General features: G+C 43.4%; 1 protein-coding gene across 1 annotated transcript in view; it reads left to right on the top strand.

Annotated features, from left to right (window-relative positions):
* The window catches only part of EDIL3 (EGF like repeats and discoidin domains 3), a 190,856-nt gene that overhangs the window by 27,282 nt on the left and 141,073 nt on the right, over window positions 1-22,501 (top strand). The window contains exon 3 of the mRNA XM_066612550.1: window positions 7,519-7,548. Coding sequence (XP_066468647.1) covers window positions 7,519-7,548 — 30 coding nt within the window. The remainder of the gene's footprint in view (window positions 1-7,518; window positions 7,549-22,501) is intronic.

The following is a 22,501-nucleotide window of genomic DNA, read 5'->3' as shown; positions in this document are numbered from 1 at the left end:
GGTGGGGAGGGGAAATCAGAAGGCCTAGGAGAGGTAAGGAAAATACCTTACCTTTCTACAGGCCTCCTGGTGTCCCATGAGTCTCCTTGGACCTACACCAGTTGTGAAAGGGGAGTGGCAGTTCAAAACTTGGGATAGGATCCTGATGTATGCTAGTGCTGATGGACTTCACCCCCTGCCCTCTCTGACAAACTCCCTGCTGTCCCCCTCCCTGCCCCGAAACCCTTCCCACCCCCACTGCCAACTTACCAAGAGCTGTAGTGCCTCCAAGAGCCGCTGCTGTGTACATGATGCCTTTGCCCATCATGTAGAAGCTTGCGATGGAAGCCCAGCTTTTGTGTCACTGCAAAGGGCCTAGTGCTTCCAAAGCACAACTTCTGGCAGCGCAAGACCCCAATAGGATTGAACTATAAGATGCCAAAATCATGCATACTTGTGGGCAGCTTGATGTTTACTCTTGTGAAAACTGTTGCTTTTTGTTTACTTTCAGAAAAAGTTTAGTAAGACACAAAAGGGAGGGCTGGTAGAGTTGGATACTCGAGTTCAGCCTAATCCAATGCAGGCTTGTGCTGTCATGCAGAGGGTTTTATGCCCCTTTGAGCCTGGTGATATGGCTGTACTGACTGTGCATAGACCACACACACATTTATGATCACCTGGGCATCCCTATGTACCCTCTGACCTGATCAGGTGGGCATGGAAGTCCAGTTGACTGGCACATACCAGTTCCAGCAGGTGGACCAACTAGGGCTATTGTTATTGCTGAGCTCAAGCAATGAAGCAGTTCACAAGCTGTCTGTCTGCTTGGTCATGCGCTCATTCTGCAAAAATGTAGATTTCAAAGTGAGTCAGAGTCTATTGATTCTTACACTGATGTTTTCCTTAAGGGAAACATACTAATAGAAAATGGGAGCAAGGAGAGCTCAATCATCACAGCAGGGTTTTTACTTAAATCAGTTTGTAATGAACACATAAAAGTTAGAATGGCCGGATGTACTGTTGATTTAAATATGGCTGATTCTCTTTTTCTCTTCTGCACTGGAGACACTAATTCATTGTACAAAGAGGAGCTCAAAGGAAGCATATTTTAGCATACTCATTTCAGGTAATGTAAGAACAAATTCATTTAGTAGTACACTCAGCCTGCATCTTATGCACATTTTACTTGCACAAATTCAAGTATGCACGGTGGGAAATAAAAGAAAGGGGGGGGGAAATAGTTTATGTGATTTGTCTATCATTCCACTCAATCAGTATATTCCCTGGAGTGATTATGAGATGGACTGAATCTTCTGTTCTCTCAGTCATCTCTGTTCCTGCATGTCTCTCATAGTGTGATTTTAGTTTTCAAAGAGACAGTACATATTTTATAGATTTAAAGATAATTTTAGTATTTGCAATTTTTGCCTTATGAGCTGACTTAGGCCAAATCCTACCCAACTTTCCAGCACTGATGCAGCCAAAGTGTAGCTCCAAAGTAAGGCAACAAACGTTCATTTACCTTGAGCAAGCCTCTGTGACAGCCCCACCATGGCAGGATGCATCCCATGCCCTACTGGCACAGCTGCATCAGTGCTGGAGATTGGATAGGATTGGGCCCTTAGAATCTCGTATATAGCCTTCTACTATTTATTTAGCTAAGGATAAGGGAGTGCTTGAATCTACAGTATTTGCCTTCACAGATGTTGATTTTATACCAAATCTTACAGATTTTTTCTTTTTAGGATATGGGCAAGCCATTTTTGTGCATCTTCTCTCTGGTCCTTATCAAATCACTGTTTGCAATATATAGGGCATAGAAGACTGTACAAGCTGCCAGAAATAGTTCATCGAAGTTGTACCTTGGTTCTGAAGAAATCCTAGAAGATCTGGCCGTACTATCAGTGCTATATTGTCTGTACTAATTCACAGCGCAATCCAAACATCATCCTGAGCTGGTGCAGCTGTTCTTGAGGCTTGTGCCGAGTGGCACAGGGCTGTAGGGAGGGTAGCAGAGAGGTGGGGAGAGTCTGGGCAGGGGGAGTGTGGAATGGGGGCAGATTGAGCTTGGGAGGGGTGGAATTGCTGGAGGCCTCCTCTGCCATATCCTGACTTCCTTCCTGGCCCTCCCAGCATTATGCTGGGCTTCCTGGATTTGCACCAGCTAAATAGCTGGCACGGATCTGAGAAGTTACGTATTGCAGGCTGGGGCTCAACATAGGATAAGGGGAAAATATCTGGATGTAGTGTACATCAGCAGGCTGGATGTAGTGTAGGCCATGCTGCCTGGCTGATATCAGTCCCTGACCTACCTGCATTGATTAGAAATGTGTAAAGGGCCATTCCTTCTCTATGCATATTTTGATAAATACAGTGGAGTCTGAATATTTATGAAAATTTGGAAAGCACTGAAAATTTGGAAAGCATCACCCTACATCGAAGGGTGTACATTCCTTCACCCTACATCTTCTTCTTCCTCCTCCTCCTCCTCCTCTTTTTGTGTCAGTTAAACATGTTGCTTAAGATAGGGCCAAAATATAAAACAAGACAAAATTTGAAAGTATATTTCAGGGTCCTTCTCAAGGAGAAGCATCTGACAGTTTTCAAGGGAAGCCAAGAATGTTTCTGTAAGACAAGTAAAAATTCTCAGGGGGCTTGTCTTCCTATGTCCCATTAATTTCTGTATAAATAGTTTTTCAGTGTTACACTTGGGCTGCAATCCTAGGTTTGCCTACATGTGAGCAAGCACTCAATGAATTTGGTGGGGGGGAGGGGCTGCGGTTCAAAGAAATCGAATCAAACATTCCCCAAGGCATGGCTAAAGTAGCTTTAGGATCTGAGCAACGTCATTGATAATCATTGAAATATCATTGTGGTGTTATTCTACATGTCCTGGTCAACTAAATTTAAGAGTATCCCCTCTCCCTTACATTTAAAAAAATGGGCTGAAGTTAAAGCTCATTGCATTTGCTTCCACACGAAGTCCCACATTGAAACTGCTGTACCTGTAGTAAAGGAAACCTGTCAAGCACAGCAGGGGAATTGCAGGTGTTGATTTCTTTTGATGGAAAAACAACTCTCTGTGCATTAAGCCTGCAGGATTTTGATAGTTTTTATTCATAATTAATTTTTAGTATATATTTGCATTTCTCTCGTGTCAGTGATTTAGAAATGCAAGAATGACAGCTCAAATTAAGTCTTCACCTTTACATAAAAGCAATTCTGAAGGGGCATTTTTTTTTTAAAATCCTTTCCAGGACTGCCATTTAGATTGCAAACGGTGAACAGTGATGACTGATATCTGCCGTGAACAGTGATTATCTGCCATGACTGATAATATGGACATGTTCTGCCAGAAAGTTCTCTTGTGGAAATAAATGGGAGTTTAATAAGAGCCCGTTCTTTTCCCATTCTTTTCACTGGGGCTAGCGCAGGAGACTGTAAAAGGGACTACAGAGTCCTGGGCTGCTCGAATTTGCACCACCTCTTTAGGTAGACCCATTGGGGCTGCTGCGGCTCTCTAGGGGTAAAGAGAAAAGTTTCCCCTTGCCTCGGGCTGAGCTTCAGACTGTCCCAAACTTGCTCTGGATACAGCACAGACCCACTGGCCTGCCTGTTCCAGCACAAGTTAGGATTGCGCTGATGCTGACCTATGACCTATCAGGTTCCATTGAACTTAATGGGATTTGCTGCTGAGTCCCTTCTACTTAGGATTGGACTGACAATGCCTCTGAACCTGGGCATACCGTACTGCAATCATGACTAGTAGACATAGATCAGTGTGACTTCCATCACCATCATCATCCCACTTCTAGTTAACAACAACCAAGTGGTTATGTCAACAGAGTGTGCCTATAGTTTTTTGTTTTCCAAGGTGTGCAAGATTATGGTCACTAAATGCTTACCTTTCCTAGTTCCTCCCAGTGCTTAATGCCTTACCTACACAGAAGATTCAGTCCACTTTGTTCTAATCTTCAAAATCAGTGCAAAATCTTTTAGCATAGGCAGTAAGTTCCCTTGCCAATAAGGCCACAACAATGCAAATGTTTAAACTGAAGTTTTAAAGGTTTCACAGAACACCCTGGCAGATGGAATTTATGGCCATTTGAATGAGGCTTTAAGAGCTAAGTAAGCAAGTCATAAGATGAAGGAACTTTGTGTGGATCAATTTCTGATTAAAAGATATAGAACAGAATGATGTAGATAAATGGTCACTTTTTATTATGTTGAGAGGTAAACACAGAAATGGCTCAGCAAGCTGTAATGTTTAATGAGACAGGAGCTGTCTCACCTTTTAAGTCTATGGGAAAGCTCTATGAAATTACAGGGAATCCATTTCACATACTAAAAGCCATTGAATAGGAAGGTGGCCATATTGGCTGCTCATGCATATCAGCTACCATCAAAATATGTAAAGGTGAACTTCCAGGATTCTGTTACACTCTAGGGTCAAGCCAAGAAATGGAACACAGATGGCAATGTGCAGATGATGGGGCAAGGCTATGCAGATGGAGGCTGGCTCAGTCCTCAGTAATGCTCATTGACTTTATTGGACTGATTGCACACAGCTGAAGCAGGCTAAACCTGCCTGTTACCATAGATACTGAAGGAAAGTGTTAGCCCCCTTCCTAATCCTAAATGACTCCTCTGTTTCTTCCCATAAATCCTCCTGGCTTTGCAAGTGCAAAATAAAAAACTTTCCCTTTACCATTCAAGCCTCTTTTTTTTTTGTCCTTTTTAGTTGGATAGAGAGACTGTCTTCTGAAACATATGTTGAGCTTCAGTTCCATCAGATCAGGACCATTCTGGTGTCCTCACATTCCCCTTTGCCTGGCCTGACCACCAGCCAAGGCTCGTCTATCTACTCACGAGTAAACACAACCGTGAGGCTGCTTCGCTTTCCATAGGGCTGGGAGGGAGGGACCTCCTTCTCCCTTTTGTGTTTCTGGGGGCTGCATTCATTGGATCAGGACCATTCTGACATCTCTGGAGTCCTCTCAGCCTGCCCTGAGTCCTCTCAGTCCTTGCCAGTTCTCTCAGTCCTTGCCTGGTTAGTGAGGGACTCACAAACGTGAGTTTGTGACCTGGCTATGAATTGAGAGCTGTAAACGTGTTCTGTTTTCAGACACTCTTCAAGGTCATTTGCTTGTGACTACCAAATTTTACTTTCTGGTAGCTTCAATCATTTCCTTTCTCCCTCAGCTGTTGATTCAGGTCCACACATCTTTATTTTAAATATTGCTTACCTAATAATTATTAATCACTCTTACATTTGTACATGAAATCATGCTTTGATAGTAGGGGTCGGGTTGACCTGGAAAGCTTGTGTTATTCATTTTTTTGTCTGCGTATGAAATCCATGAGCTGTACTGCTTTCCCAATGCCTTTCAAAACAATTTAATCCAAAGGGAGGAGGTGCCTTGCAAGCAGTTCAGATAAGATAGTCATTAGCCTTGACATTTTGTTTCTGGTATCTTAGGGAAAAACTCTTTTTGACATTCAATTAGAAGAAACCTGTTGTGACCGATATAATGGTACTAAAGAGCAATATTTAGCATCCTGACTTGGGCTGCTGAAGCATGAGATTCATGCAGCAAATTCAATCCCTGTCTTCTATGGGAAATTGTCTGCCTTTAAAAACTTAACCATACAAGTCAGGATGAGAATGGAATCAGAGCAGACTGCCGTATTTGTTCTTCAACAAATGTGTTCCTGCTTGCTGTATTTGTTCTTGTTCATTTTTAGCAAAGTGGATGCCTGACTGGGACACGGGTGTAGAGTCTGCTTGTAATCTTTAACCCCTGACCCTGAAATCAAAGTGTGAACAACTTTGTCCAGTGTAACTCATAACGCCGCCATGTGGTGGCAGCTTGGAAGCTCACTCAAAAGATTCTCTGCTGCTGCAGTGCCTCAAAACACAAAGCCTAATGGAAGTGTATAGAAATTTAAAGGATAATTTTATGAGAGATTATGAATGAGCGATGTTTCCTCTTTATTATGCACGTAATCATTTGGTAACCCTTTCTTAAGCATCTTGTTGTTCTAGAGTGCCTGATATTATTATTATTATTATTATTATTATTATTATTATTATTATTATTAACAGTATTTATATACCGGTTTTCAATGGAAAGTTGGCAGGAGGTCTGGTCTAGAGGGTAGAGCCTCCATTTGCCTGAAGATTAACATCCACAAGGTCGCCAGTTCGAGGCCACCGGCACCGTGCGACCTTGAAGCAGCTGGCAAGCTGCAGCTGAGCTGTTCCATCTGCTCGGAGCGTGGGAGGATGGAGGCCAGAATGTTAAACCAGATCGGAGTGTAACACCTTGAATGTGGTGGTTCTTGAAAGAGAGAACCTTCTTTCAATTTGTAAAAATCCCTGCGTGGATTTAATAAGCCTGCCTGTGTAAACCGCCTTGAATAAAGTCTTGAATAAAGACCAAGAAAGGCGGTATATAAATACTGTATAATATTATTATTATTATTATTATTATTATTATTATTATTATTATTATTATTATTATTATTATTATTATTAACAGTATTTATATACCGGTTTTCAATGGAAAGTTCACAAAGCGGTTTACAGAGAAAATCAAACAAACAACTAATGGCTCCCTGTCCCAAAAGAGCTCACAATCTAAAAGTATGCAAAAGAACACCAGTAGACAGCCACTAGAAAAGGCAGTGCTGGGGTGAGGAGAGCCAGTTACTCCCCTCCCCCCTAAATTAAAGAAGAGCACCTTCTTAAAAAGTGCCTCTTACCCAGTTAGCAGGGGTTATCCAGGCTCTGAGTCTCTTCTTTCCCAGGGATTGTGAAATATAGTATTGTCACTGTACATTGTCTTTCCTATGTACATTGAGAAATTGTGATTTTCCATAAGAGCAATATAGATGAAGTCACTGGTAATCAAGGGCTGTCTACCAGCCTTTAATACCAATATATTCTTCTTTTTAAATATATTTTCAATTGAACAAAGAGGAGTCTTTTGGCTCCATAAAGACTAAAAAAAAAAGCATAGGCTTTCAGGGGCTAGAGCCCACTTCCATCAGATGTAAAAAAAGTGTTATCATGTATCTGATTAATAGAATTCTAGACCACAAAAGCCTAGGTTGAAGTCCAAATGTTTGTCTTTGAAGTGTTGACCAGATTCTTCATTGTTTCTTTTGCAAGGGACAAACATAGCTTCCCCTGTGGAATCTTTTCAATTCCCTTTTCTAACTGAACTTGCTGTGGTACTCCATAAATGCTGCTCATACTTTCTCTCCTAAATACTCAAGGAATATTCTGATTCTGCTTTGGATTATTTTCTTATTAAAAGTGGAGATGGTGATTTTATTCACAAACTATTATTAAAAATGTGACAGTTATGCTTTTGCTTCAAGGATTTCAGATTTAAAGGATGTAAAAAGAAAAAAAAAATAACCAAAAGTGATTTGATGGAACATTTAACATCAGAAACAATTTAACGTTTTTTCTAAAGATTTTTTTCAGATCATGTATAATCTTGTTTCTTTTCTCTTTTTGTCTTTTCACAGCACTTGATGAAGAAGAGCCAACGCCATCAGGTGAGAAATTTACAGTGTACAGTTTGTATTTTAATCATCATTGCCTTTTCTAGAATTTCTTCTTTCATCCTAATCTAGCATATTTCACGAGCAAACTCATACTGCAATTCTGTGCATGCTTCCTCAGGAGTGTAGTTCATCTGTCAGGGAAAGGGATTCACAGGAGAAGGCCCACTGACCAAAGCAAGTAGTACCTAAAGGGGGACACACATCACTTCCTGCTTCCCATTTTCCCTTTACTGGACCAGTAGCTGAACAGGAAGGGAAAAAAACCTTGGGAGAAAAAAACCTTGGTAAAAAAAACCACTGCCACCATCCAAGACTACAGAAACCATGCAGAGAGGGGCCAGAAAATCCCCTTTCCAGAAGAGCACTAAACCCCAAAGGTGTTGAATTAAAAATCAAACCCACAGTAGCGCTTACAGGACAAAGGGAGGTGAAAGAACTTTGGACAAATGATACAAAGACATCCCTTGGTGAATAATGGTATTTGAAACATGTCCTGGGTCTGCAGCCATTTGGAGAGTGATGCAAAACTCCAGACCAGTCCTGGAAAGTCTGCAACCCAATCTGGGTTGCTCCAGGTTCACTGTCTGAGGCAGATAGTGTAGTTGCATCAAAGTAGACTAGTATCTTGGGTCCACCTAATTATCTTGGCATTTGGTTTCAGAAACTCTTGTACTTGTTCCCTGAGAAACAGTATTAGATACAGCTGAATATGCAACATCTTGCCCACACTCAGTGAACTGCATTCACAGTCTGCAAAGAGAAGCTAACTGGGCAAAGAGGCACTTTTTCAAGTGATTTCCTCATATTTAGTGGGGGGGGGGGGGAGAGCAATGTCCCTCATCACCCCAGCATGGAGTCTTTTCCAGTGGCTGTTGAGTCTGGAGTCTGACTGGGAATGCAAGAGGAGCAGCCTGATGGTCCAATCCTATCCAATTTTCCAGTGTGGTGCAACTGTGCTAATAGGGCATGCACTGCATCTTGTAGTGGGGCAGCAGTTACAGAGGCCTCCTTAAGGTATGAGAACATTTGTTCCCTTACCATGGGGCTGCACTGTGGTTGCACCGGGGCTGGAAAATTGGATAGGATTGGGCCCTGATAGAAGCAAGCTCTGCCCTTGCAGCTGGCCCCTTCCAGCTTTAGCCAGCTCAAATTATCTCACAAAGCCTTGTGCCTTTGCAAATGGGCTACCCCAAAACCACTCTACAAGCTTGGGGTCAGTGTCATTCCAAGCATCATTTCCTGAATCATATGCTCAGGACAGCCACATGTCTTTATACAGCCCTATTGTCTCTTGCTCACTTGGGAAGCATTGGAGGTGGGGGTATGTTCCCCTTGGTGGCTCTCCAGGGTTTTAGGTGGAGTCTCTTATGCTGGAGGTGCTACAGATTAAGGCTTGGATGCTCTTCATGCGAGGCAATTGGTGTACCACTGAGGGATGGACACACACCCCAGTATACCTGCTGACCCCTTATGACCCCTTATGACCCATAGCCCTTTCAGTTAAAACAATACTATTTCAGTAATTCACCATTCAGCCATTGATGTGAATAGAAACTCTTTTAATATGGTCTTTGTTGGCTTGATAAGAGGACCAGACAGATGCTAACCTATAGTGTTTTAACTGCCTTCATGGGATTTTTATACCCACCTCAGGGTGTTGTAACCTTCAGCACTCAAGTCTAGTGGAATAATGTAAAACAGCCATTTGCATTTTAAAGTCTCTAGAAATTGAATGCATCTGTTTGCATTTTATCTATTGAGGATTACCCTTAATTGCCCGAATCACCCCCTGTTGAATCAATTGCTGGGAACACAACAATAATCCCTTGAAACATTACACCTTGAGATTTTCCCACAAGTTCCAAAAGGTGCCCCCTACATAATAAAAGAATGCTATTCTAAAGATATCCCTTCCTTGCAGTGTTCTACACAGTTCTGTTCTGCATCCAAGGGTAAAGGTGGACTAGTTTGAATGGTACACCTGCCAACCCCTTGAAATCATATGGGAAGGTGTGTGTGCGCATACATCTCCCATCCAACTCGGTGTGCTATCACTCCACCACATAATTTCATGGGGAGATTAATTCTCTGAACCATTGCATGCACACAATTAGTATAGTAATACAGTACTAGCATTTAAATCACCTGTGGGTGGGAGGGCAGGTTCAGTGAACCATACCAGTGCAATTATGTGGTGTGTCCAGAGTGTACCAGATGGGTGGAAACACACTAGCACATGTTCCTTCTTCTTGTGATTGCATGGGACCAACAAATATATAATCTGAACTGATCCACTATCACAGCACAGATGACTAAACTGAAGGGTTGGATATAGCATTAGTCATAGGACTAGGCATCCACTTCTCTTTATGTCTTCCTGAATCTAATCCATTCCTGTTTGTTTGTTCTGCAAATCATTAAAGTCCTCACAGAGGTCGGAATGGGGCCTCAGAAACTCCAATTAAGGTATATTCCACTTATTGCATCTGCCTAACATTTTTCCTTATGAAGACTTCAGCTTCCAAAAGAAGCAGAAGCACTGCGTGGCTATCTAGCAACCACTTGACATGGTTCCCAGGAAAGGATTGTGTGCTGTTAGTTGTTGTTCAGCTGTCCCCATGAAAGTGGCTTTGGGTTCACAGTGCCAAGACGCAGTGCATTTGCAGGCACTTTAGAAGAAGCTTGCAGCAGTTAGGATTGGACGACTGCATGGAAGTTGGCTCAGGGCCCGATCTCAATGGGCCCATGCCAGCGCAGTGCTGGTGTGCAGTATTGCAAACATGCCGTAAGGTACACCTGTGACACTTACTGCTCGGTGGCATGCGGGCTGGCTCAGTGCAAGCCTGCGTTGAGCCAGAACCATGCAGAGGAGCAACAACCGTAGCCTGGAACTCCAAGGAAGCACCCAGCAGCGAACTGATATGTTAGGGCAGTTCCGGGGCAGGGGAAGGCTTGATGGGGGAGAGTGTGGGTTCGGAGGGGTCAGAGATGGCGGCAGTCTCTGCCACCGTATCCTAACCCCCCTCCTGGCCCAGGAGCCCCAACATGGGTCTCCTCAAATCTGCACCCATAGCAGGTGCAGATCTGAGGAGACCCATTGGGGCCACTTGGGAACTACACATACCCCATGTTGCTTCCCCACCCCATGGGATGCAGTGGTAGCCATTTCAGCTGCACTGCAACCTGCATGCTGGGAAGCACAGGATTGGGCTGCCCATAACATTGAGCCTAGACCTTGTGGGGTATCACATTTCCTTCTTTGGCAATATTTCATTTTTAATGTTTTAGACTATTCCAGTGTTATTCAAACTGTGCGGCGCGGCTCTTTAGGGAGGCGCTAGGAACTCAAAAGGGAGGCACGGGACGTCCTCTTGCAGCAATACAGTTGCACCCCTGGGCAGAATACGAGCCTATCTTCTGCCCGTCTGCGCTTTTTTTAAAGCAGAAGAACTGGGAGTTGCTCAGCTGCGAGAGTGGCTGCTGCCGCCCCGCCCTCTTCTCCCTCCACTCCGAAGCTGCCGCCTTCTGTGTTCCCTGCATGTTGTTTCCAAAGCTCTTCGACTCCAAACCCCATCTGGCAAGTACTGAGCATGCTCAGCTTGCAATCCTTAACCCTCGCTGATCCTTGTCTGGTTGGTTCTTAGTTCCCAGCCTGGGATCGTTTCTCATCAAAGTGAAATCTCTCTTTTCAGCCCCCTCCCTCTTCCACTCCCCCCTTTCAATCTCCAAACCTTCCCGCTTTCCTCCCCCTCCCCAAATAAAACACTTCCTATTTTACCAGTCACCAGGGGTCTTAAAGTTGCTTCCATGCAGTTGGCAAAGGGGGGGAGGGGGGAGAGAGAGAAGCACACACTTTACTTGGCCAGGAGTAGAAAAAGGGTACTGTTTTTAAAGTGATTTATTAATCTTGTTGTTTGACTGAAGAGGACAGGCTGTATTTTTAAAGTGATGAATCTTGCTATTTGAAGGGAATCCTTATCAGCCATTGATGAAGTGATTGCCAGCCCAATCCTATCCACACTTTCCTGGGAGTAAGCCCCATTGACTGTAATGGGACTTACTTCTGAGTAGACATGCATAGGCTTGAGCTGTGCATCTCCTAGTATAGGAGACAAATCAGCTTCCTAACCAAACCCTTATCAGCTCTGATATATTTTCATGCTCTATTTTTGTTTTCCCCACCACCTGCTGGAAAAATTTAATTTCATTAAATTAAGAAAGGGTTCAATCCTATCCAAAGAGAATGGGAGAAATGACTAGATGGATTGGGTCCACAGGGTTGTGTGTGTGTAATGTTGGTCAGACCGGTTGTTCACAAAGTTCATTTGATAAAACAATTCTATTGGTATGCTTACAAAGTTTTAAAAAATGAGTCCTCCTGGACCAGACAAAATCTACCTACTCCAGCATCCTCTCTCCAACAGTGATCAGCAGTTGATAATTTATAAAGCATGTATATTGCTGTGTATTAATAATGTATTTTTAATAATGTATTTTTCTGTATTTAATTAATGATATGATTAATAATTAATATTAATACAGTCAATATATATTTAATATTTAATATTATATTATAATAAATATAATATTATATTTATTATATTTAATATATTTAATATTTCTGGCCACTTCCTGTTTAATGATGTCACTTCCAGCCCTCAGGAACATGATGGGGAGTCATGGCCAACAGCTACGGGGGAAATGTTTGAGTACCACTTTCCCTTAAAAGCCCATTTCATCATTGTTAATTTATAAAAGTAAAATGTTATCCATCAGGCATGGCTCCTAAATCAGTGGGTTCAAAATAATAGAATTTATGGTTGACTTCATAAACAGATGTGTGTACGAAAGAGGCCATGAGGTGCTATTTGCAGGCATGAAATGTAGTACATCAGCAAGCCCATAGTTAACACTTATCAAAACAAATGAAGGTTGCAAGCAAGCAATGATTGTTAGATTGTATTCATAAATATGCTTTGCTAGTGCTCTTTGCAAGCATCCATTGGATGTGGAATTGGCTCCAGTTCTTAAAATGTCTTCTTGAAATGTTACTATAAGAAAATTAAATTAAATTAGCAATCAGTTGCTATTTGTAAGTTTTCTTTCCAAAGCAATTACTGCAGGGATTCTCACATTATGTATTAATTGCAACCATGCTTTACCAAAATGTTAATTTATACCCAACCACCATCACTAATTCTAGATATTTGAATTTTTGGAAAATGTTTATTACTACAATTTTGTTTTGCTTTAAGATATGACCAGATGTTTTTGTTTTGAAAGGAAGAGGTTGAAATGTTCTTCTGGATTAGTTCTGATACTTATTTGCCAGATTGTATTGACATTTAAAACCACTGCAGCCTCAACACAGCAAATAATCTCCTTCTATAACAATTGCTTGGGGAATGAAATTGTTTAATTGTTGGACAAAAGTACTCAGTTTTTTCCCCTAGAGTTTGTCATAAATAGAAAAAGCTGATCCAAAGTCAGAGGTGGATGCCAAGACACTTGATTGGTTTCCTGAAGTATATGACTCAGAGCAATAAATTATATGTTCATCAATGCTTATTCACATTTAATATCTCTACAGAATCTAGCCACGTGGGACAGTCAGTCATTCCTTTATATACTATAAAATAAGAATGACCAGCTTCTGTGTCCTTCAGGGCAAGTGGTGTTCTGATAAAAGCAATTGCTCAGACAGTGCTTTGACCTTTAGATAAAATTTCCTCAGGGCCCAGGTCTGGCCCACTTCCTCCAGTTGACTAGGCCTATCACAAATACTTAAATGTGTATATTAAGGACACAATTCAGTGAGATTTGTCCCTGATTTAATACAGATGGATGTTTAGTTTTCCACTAATTTAACAGTAGAAATAGTATTATATTGTAGTATGAACCACCTTAAAGCAATGCATTACAAGCCCTTACAGAGGAACCTGCAGTAGGGCTGGCACAGCCATGAAGAAATGGCTGCTTTGAGTTGGATGGAACTGGTGAGATGTGTCCTGCACCCCACATCTGCCTACCATCCCTGTCTAGCCCACCACTCATGGAGCTGCTTCAGTTGACTCTCTGGTCTTCTTATTTCTTGTGGGAAAAAGGATCAGGGCAGTGGCAGCCCACCACCCTCCAGCACCACTGCTGTGAGTGATTGTAGTGGTAGAGCTTCAAGGAACAGCAAAACAATGATCCTGTTTTGATCGTTTGCTTGACAGCACTTTATCAATAGGATCTCATAGCTCAGCTCCTTTTCCTTGCAGCCCACCCAGCAAAAAGGCCAGGTGAGCAAGAAGGAAGTGGAGCCCCCACTTCTCCTCCTGCCTAGTGTCAGGTTTGTTGCCACCTCTTCCTCCTTGCTTTGCTTGGTCCTGCTGAAATAAACAGGATGAATGGAGCGTGGGCATTCTCATTGTGTTCTGTCCATGCTGTTTGTTTTGCACAGTATCAGTGAAAACAAATAGCAGTGAATGTGAGGATAATATCCACTCCACTCTGTTCTGCCTCCCTCTCTTTGCCCATCCAGTTGCTTCCCTAACCAGCCAGGTAAATAAGGGAGAGGGTAAGGAGAAGGAGGCTGGAACCTCCTCCAGCCTCCAGTGGTGGTAGGGCTTGTACACTGTAATGTACATGCAAAGGTGTGTGTGTGTGTGTGTGTGTGTGTGTGTGTGTGTGTGTGTGTTTTTAAGGGGTAAGAGGTTCAAACTAGCAAAGTTAGCAGATTAGGTCCACCTCCTGACCTGCAGTTATGACCACTGCATGGTTTTTCTGTACTTTGTTAGTTCTTCAGCCGACCAAGGTGTTTTGTGTAAGTTGATGAGCTTTCTTCATTCAGCAAATGCAGTGACAAAATAACATCTGTGAGGTATGCAAAACATGTTTCCTACATATCAGAAAGGTGAAGGAACTTTTGGTGTTGCCTTCTAGTGGAACCTACATTTACATTCAGATGTCCTCACCCTCAGCAACATGTGTAATTGAATTTTAGTCTCTGATTCAGCATACATCTGTACATTCTTCTATCCTGCAGTGTCTAAAAGGTATCTTGCACTTTTGTTCTGCTTTTTCTCTGTATATTTTAACAAAACAGAAGTGAGGTGCAATTCTATATTGGAAGTTTAATGAGCATTGGTGCTGTGAGGAAATTGGACTACAGCAGTGAAAACAAGATTGGGAGCCAAGTGGCAGAGTCGGTTTGTTCCTAAGCCTTTCACCTCTAAAGGCTGCAAATCTTGCTTAGGTCAAAAAGAGGAATTAATTGGTGTTTCTGGCTTATTCCTTCGGGAATTGTTGGTCGGCGTTTCAGAAAAATGCCATGCAATTATTCTGCAGCAGTGATAATTTCTTTGTAGGATTAGATAAAACATGGAAATAAGGAAATTTTCAAATAGCTTTACCCTCTAGTAACTATCCAGGGATTATAAAATGCCGTGTCCAGTATTCTGCTTCTTTGTACAGAATGTGATTAGTTTTTTTCTTTGTATTAATTGTTTCCAAGTGCCAATGATACTTTATATGTCACATTTTTCCTCTTCTAACTATTTTTCACATTCATTACTTCTTCAAGATGTGATTTTCCCAAATGAATAACTAACAACCCAATCCTATGGCCTCTTTAAGAAGGCAGAACTTGCATTCCACTGCCATAAATGATTCACTACTGCCATGCATGTTCGAGCAACCAGCACAAATGGCTGGCAGTTTTGTGCACCCACCATCATTGGACTGGGCCCACTACAGAACAGATAAGGTAGTTACAGGGGTGGGCCATGGGTGGTTCAGGGTGGGAAGGGGGAAGGCATGCATGGTTTGGATGATGGAAGAAAGGAGGGGGTAGATCTTGGTGACAGCAGCATACTCTGGAATGCTACCCCTCTTTTGGCAGCCGCGTACACTCCTTTCCTGTTTTTGGATTTATGCCATTAAGTGAGTGGTGTGGGCCCTGGGAGACCCATAGGAAACCAGGTGACCTACTGGGAGTAAAGTAAAAAAAAATTACTTACCTCTAACTGCCCTCTGGTTGCCCCCCTCCCACGACCACCATAGCATGCAGCACACACAGCAAATTTTAATACCTCTAATCTTTAGTAACAAGACTAGAAACAAGCTCTGGTTGAACCTTTGGAGAGCTACTGCTTATGTGTGTGAACAATACTGGGCTAGGTGTTCCTGTGATCTGATTCAGTATCTGGCACTATCATATAGGACAGGTGTCTTCAAACCCTGGCCTGGGGGCCAGATGTGGCCCTCGGCCAGTCTCTATCCAGCCCGCAGCCAACTTCAGATCCCCTGAGAGCCTCTGGCCCAGTTGACCAAACACAACTGGAGTTGTGCTTGTGGGGTGGGGGAATGGGAGTCTGTTTAAGTGTGTGCTTTATTTCTTGGGCTGTGATGGTGCTTGGAGAAATCCTGGGCATTTGAACCCATTTATTCATTCATCTAAGTTCCATCTCTAATGTATTAATTTAAATTTTATATTTAATTTTTTTCCCGGCCCTCGACACTGTGCCAGATATTTGATGCTGCCCTTCAGCTGAAAAGTTTAGAGACCCTTGATATAGGAACATAAACTGAAAAATGCAAAAGCCCTTCAAAATTTTCTGTTAATGTTAGTTGGAGTTAGTTAGGGCCCAGAAAATGTTGCTGCATGTTGCATTTTTGCAATTATATTTGGGAACGTCACAAGGGGCAATAAATGTGACACTTGGGCACTGCTTTCGTTTTCCATTGACAAGAACCAATACAGTGGCGAGATAGGCAGCAAATGAGATTAAGCATCTCAAAGTACAAGGGGAAATGTTAAAATAGAAATGAATGGATTTCTTTCCCTTGTGCTTCTGGTTATTAGACTCTATCTCTTCAGTCACTGATTGGATGTCCATTTTCATCCAAGGAACTCTCTCCCTATATTATGGTCACTGTATTCCCTTCCTACAACTAATCCTGTATCTTGGAGAAAAATGGCTCTTAAACTCTCTGATGTCCCAAACAATCTGCTCTCTGGCTTCAGCCAGAAGGATTTGCCTGTCCATGTAAGGGATCAGGTAATTGGATTGTCTGAGCAACTGATTCTGTGAAGTCTGCCTGTATCCCAAAAGTGTTGTTTTGCAAATATAACTGAGGGATAAAAAAATAAGCCATATGTTCTCTAAATGAGAGGATTAAGTCAGGAGTCGTGAGCATAACAGAGGTTACCCAGTTTTTTCAATGACACAGGTAGGAGATATATAAAATTTTCTGTAACCTACCCTGGAAGCATATTCATGCTTACACGTAGGCAAAATAACATATTGTCTCTCATAATGACAGTGTGCGCTCCTCATTTAGATAGCGTGTAATCCACCTGCCAAAACAAATAGTAGCCATTGAAATATGGTTGTAAGGTTGCATTAAGTAAAGCTCATGTTATAATTTAATGGAAATAGTTTGGTTTATCTATAACCAATCTTGTCCTGTGAGGTGACTTATAACCGATTAAAAAACTATCAGCCCAATCCTAACCTGTCCTGGAGCAGGCAGGCCACCAGGCCTGCCCTGCATACAGAACCTGGTTGGGGTCCAAAGCGGCTCAGACTGGGGCAAGGGGAATCACTTCCCCTTACCCTCAGTAAAATCGCAGCAGCCCCAATGGGGCTACTTGAATCTGTACCATCTCAAGAGGTGGCGCAGATCCAAGCAGCCCAGAGCTGCCCTCAGCTGCCCGGGATCCATAAGTGCTGGATCGTGGTCCCGCCCCCTCACCCGCCTCCCGTCCATGGGTTCACCCACTGTCCGCCCTTTCCCTGCCCTTCCCTGGCCCCAAAATGTCTTATTCTCACTCCCGCTCCCTATGCTGCCCCAGACCCCTGTGCTGGCCTAACTTGGCTGGCTTGGACTTACCTTGTGTAACTGCCTTCTTCCTCACCCAGTGGTGCAAAAGTGCTTTATGGCACTTTCACAACACTGGTGGACCAGTGTAAGGGGCTTACGCCAACCCAACTACAGGTTGGGATTGTGCTCTGTATTGTTCCTTTAATACATGTTACTCCCACCCTTCTACTCCAGCAGGGGCTGCCAGGGAAATTCTGTTATTTAGTTTTATATATCACTCTATTCCATAGGCTAAGAGCACCTTAGAGCAGTGGTGTCCAAAGTCCTCAGAGGGACTTGGGAATGCTGTAAGTTGTTCCGAGGGCTGGGCGGCAGCTGGGGTGTGTGCCCCAACAGCGCTGTAGTGATCATGGTGCTGCAGGGACCCAGGAGCATTTAAATGTACCTTGGGGGGTTGAAGAGCCTCCTGGAGACTCACAGTCCCCTCTGCGAGTCTCCCTGCTGCTGTGCTGAACTCTGATCGATCCGAGATGCTTCACAATCCCCGGGCAAATTTAAATGCCCCTAGGTTCTGTGGCATCATGATTGCTGTGGCGCCATCAGGGCACCCATTCCTGGGTCACACCCATTACAGGTAAATGGCCCATTTCTGGTTCCCCGGTAGGTTGCGAGCCACCAGTTTGGGAACCACTGTCTTCAAGTACTTCTCTCTGCATGTTAGTAGAACTTCTTAAAAGGGGCTCATAATCTAAAAGGTAAAAAAAATGGTTTGGCCATTAAGAGAGGTCGGCAGCGCAGTGTTAACTAAATCCCCACACAGCAATGCAGTGGTATCTGCACGGTCTATGCTGCATCTCACAGGGGATTATCAACTGCTGGAGGGCTCCTCAGGGTAAGGGGACATTTGTTCCCTTGCCCTGGAGTGAGTGTGCATAGGATTACAGCCGGACAGCCCACTCCTGAGCTGCCCAGAGCTGCGGGACCCGGCGGCTCCATGGAGGGCTCCCACCGGATCCAGTGCCTCCTGTGCTACTGTGGGAGGCTCCTTGGGAGAAGGGGACATTCGTCCCCTTCCTCCGAGTAAGGGAAGCAGCCTAGCAATGGGTTTACTCACTTTAGCGGCAACTGTTTGGTCCCTGCTAAAATGAAGGCACTCAAGTAGGGTGAGCAGCCCTGCACGAGCACCTTGGATCCTGTGGAGCTTGGCTCCGTGGATCTGCCTCTCCCCCACCCCCGACACGCATCCCCCACCCCCCGACCACGCCTCCCCTCTCCCTGGAATGCCTCCCCCACACCCCCAACCACGCCCCATCTCCCATTCCGCAGCCTGGCGGTCACTGAAACCGCTGAGCCGCGGAACCTGGGTGCCCACCAGCTCACTCTGGTAAGCCGTGCCAGCTCAGCTCTGGTAAGCCCTTATGTTTGCGACTGTGGTCCATGCCACAGAGGCACTGCGCGGACCACAGGATCGGGCTCTAAGTTGCTTAGTTTTTATATCTTTCATCCTTCTTTCTGTCCAAGGGCACCAACTTCATGGAGTTCAGCAGCTGTTAGCAATACATGTAGTTTTGACTTATATGAGCATTTTGATTCATTGAAGAATTCACATACTAACCATCATTTGTAAGAGGTCTCATTAGATGTTCTTCTTACCGCCCAATCTTGTTCTTTCCCCACGCTGATGTAGCTGTGCCATGGAGGCTTGCACTGAGTCTTGTGGGAGGGGGGCAGATTACCTCCCCATAAGCCCCTCCTTAACTGGCACAAGCCCAAGGACAGAAATGGGGTGTGCTGGCTGCTTTTGGAGGGGATAGAATCTTGTGCAAGTTGTCCATGCCAGGATTATCCCCTACTGCCCCCTTCATGACCCCCAAGCCTCCCCCTGCCCTGTTCTGCCCTCCCTGCCAACATGCCTTTGTCCCGTCATCATGTGCAGGGCTGCTCTGACCTTGCCTCTGGCCTTCTGGCAGCATGCTACTCCACACTCTTTTGGAAGGATGTTTGCAACAGCCAGGAAGGCTGTTGGAATGCTTGTTCCAGTGACAGGGAGGAAGGATAGGATTGGGCCGTTAATCATACACACACACTTTTGTTGATCTTTTCCAGTCAACAGTCATCTCTGCATTCCTTTTTCCTTTGCATACCATTAGTTTTGTAATATACGAAGGGGAAGGGGAAGGGAAAGGCATAAATATTTTAAAATAAATACAAATAATATATCAGCTCTGTCCAAAACATGGATTGCTTTTAGTCCTTGAGCCAAGGTGAGCTTGAGCTGTAACACGTTTTGCTGTCCGGCTCTTGGCTGTGTCATGACAGGAAATTGATTTTTGTTACACTTTTCAGTTTCTCCACATAAAAACTGATTTAAGAAACATAAAATCCATCTACCCCTAGAATCCTAGTATAAAACATGTATAGAAAGCTTACATACTGACTAGTATTTTTTAAAGGAATTGAAACCTAAACACTCAATTCTTAAAATGTATTCCAGACGGTGTCCTCTGCATTGCAAAGACAATAATGAGAATACGATGTGACTCTATAAAATGCTATGCATATATTGAGAGTCATGAGGTCTTGATTCTGATGAAATTTAAGTGATGACACAGGAACAGGAATGACAGAAGGAATATAAAGAATGCAAATCCATATTCACATGGGCTGCAAAAATTTAATACCTTGTTTCAAAGCACAAAACAAACTCCACATTAATACTGAAAATTCTTAAGGGTTAGTCATATATTATACTGTAACCAGGTACTGAATGCCTATAATGGGGTAAACATTTCCATGTGAATCAATGTACACAGACTAAACCTGCATTATATGGAATGTGTGAGTATCCGAACTCAAGTGGAGACTAGCAGAGAGAATACAGCTATATAAAAGTAGTGTGCTTTAATGTGTGAACAGCTCTTTAGTGCATTGTGAATTGGTTTCTCAGTCCCTCTGTTACACAGTGTGCTGCTAAACTCACGTAGTATGTACAGAGGACAACTTGGTTACTCGCTGCGACCAATCTGTAAAGTATTTCACAGATAAAATCTCTCACACTGTCACCACTTGAACTGTTGGAGGAAATTAAAAGTAGTTTCCTCTTTGGGGGGAAGCAGAGTAGCTTAAGCAGCAAAAAACCCCTTTTGGGTTCCAGGGAACCTCCCTCATCTGGCTGACTGCTACTTTCTGACTGCTAATTTCCGTACCAGGGGAATTAAAATCTATCCCCTCACTCATGGTGTTTCAGCGAGGCTCAAATCCTTTTTGTTTTATTTAAGCCTCTATAGCAGTTCCTTGATGTTAATAGTTTCCCCCTCCTCCAATTGGTATTTGTTTGTTTGTTTGCGATACCATAGTCTTTCGAGACTGAAGGTTGACAACAACATTGTTTTTATAAACTGTATTTATTAAAATTATTTTTTTCTATGTAAGCCACTGTGGGCATCTGCTCTGGCAGAGGCATTATGTAGACAGACAGAAAGACAGACAAAGAGGGTGACATCTTCAGCTCATTGCAGGGAACACTAGAGACCTTGAACCCAGCCCACTGTAGATAACATTAATCACAGCCTGAGCACTGTGACAGTGCCTTGGAGCAAAAGTCAGACTGTCAGACAAAGGGTGAACACTTCTTCAGAAGTTGGGACAGAGCACTGCTGAAACTGATAGAATATTGCAAAGAACAAGAGTCATTTGTGTGAGTTGTGTTTTATTCTTTTTTTGCTCTCCCATGTATTGTTCTTGTCAGCTTTTTTCCCCTCTACCCTTTATTATTATTTTTAATTGTTGTATGTGGTAGGATATAGGGGGTTGCCTTTTTTATCTAGTAAATAGAAAGAGGAAGATGTGAGGATAAAGCTGAGAGGGAACCAGATAAATTATTACATGAGGGATGCGGCCAAGCCCACCAGGGAAACCAGGAGAGCAAATAGGACAGTCCTCAGTAGTGAAGACCTCAAGTCAAACACTTACAATAAAGTGTTTGTTTTCAACATACAGCAGCACAAGACAGAAAACGACAAATCATAGCAAATCACTTTCATATTTACCTCCTCATTATGCAGTTCAAATGCTTATTGATTACTGGCAGGACTGGCATCACATATCGGGCCTTGCCAGCCACAGTCCTGGCAGGTTCCATGTCTGTGTTCAAACACGTCCACTTGCCCGTTGTGTTGGCTCCGTCCCCCACATCACCTGGTAAGTAGCTTGTGACTAACTGGGCAATAGGGAAGATAGCAGCTGCGGCAATGATCAGTCTTCCTTCCTGGTGCTGGCCATTCTAAAATTGCAGGATGGATTGCTTGATGTGATTTGAACTGAGATACCTGGGAATTTAAAAATGGCCAGTACCCAGGAAAGAAGATGAACCACTGTGGAGGCTACTCTCCTCCGCATTGTCTGTTAAGGCAAAGAACCCCTACCAATGTGCTGTGTCCCTTGTGCTGTGGCACTAGTGGAGGTGAGAACTCTCCTATCTCTTGTAGTGGCAGCACAAAGAAGAACACTCCTTTGAAGCTGGAGGAGGGGATTGCTGATTCCAGTAGAGGTCAGTCTCTTCCATCTTGAGTCTTGGCAGTCTGACTTCTGGGCAGCCAAGGCCCAAGGTAGAGAGTGCTCCTTCATGTTGCTGCAGTGGTGGCCCAAAGGGATATTCTCATTCTTTCTCCTACCTAGAACAGACAGAGGGGGATCAAAAAAAGCCTTGTGCCCTTGCCAGACTGATGCTGACCCTAGTTTAATGGACCGATGTCCCAATTCTATCTGGGAGTTACAGTGGCAGATCTTTGCAATTTAATGAGCAGATGATATTGTCCATGCACTGCAATTTCCTCTATGAGGAACCTGAATTCTAGAGGAATGTATTTAAAAGTCACTGTGGACACGATGTAGAGAAAGCTAACAAGAAAAACCTGAGAAAGGAATTTTGACTTAGCAGGCATCAGAAAGTAAAGGGTCAGTCAGACAAAAACCCTGATGGTTTGAAGGCGAGCAAAAGTAGAGACTGTGGAAGACGGGAAAGAAAATAAAAGACAAATGAAATAAAAAGGACAATGTAAAAAAAAAGAGGGTTCACTGGATGCAAATCTTTCTAGAATCTTCCTAGAGTCTGATCTGTCTGATACTCTTTAAA

This window comes from Tiliqua scincoides, chromosome 2 (genome assembly GCF_035046505.1).
Source record: "Tiliqua scincoides isolate rTilSci1 chromosome 2, rTilSci1.hap2, whole genome shotgun sequence".
In the NCBI taxonomy this organism is placed as follows: Eukaryota; Metazoa; Chordata; class Lepidosauria; order Squamata; family Scincidae; genus Tiliqua; species Tiliqua scincoides.
Note: the sequence above shows the minus strand (reverse complement) of the source record. Positions and strands in the feature narration are given on the sequence as shown.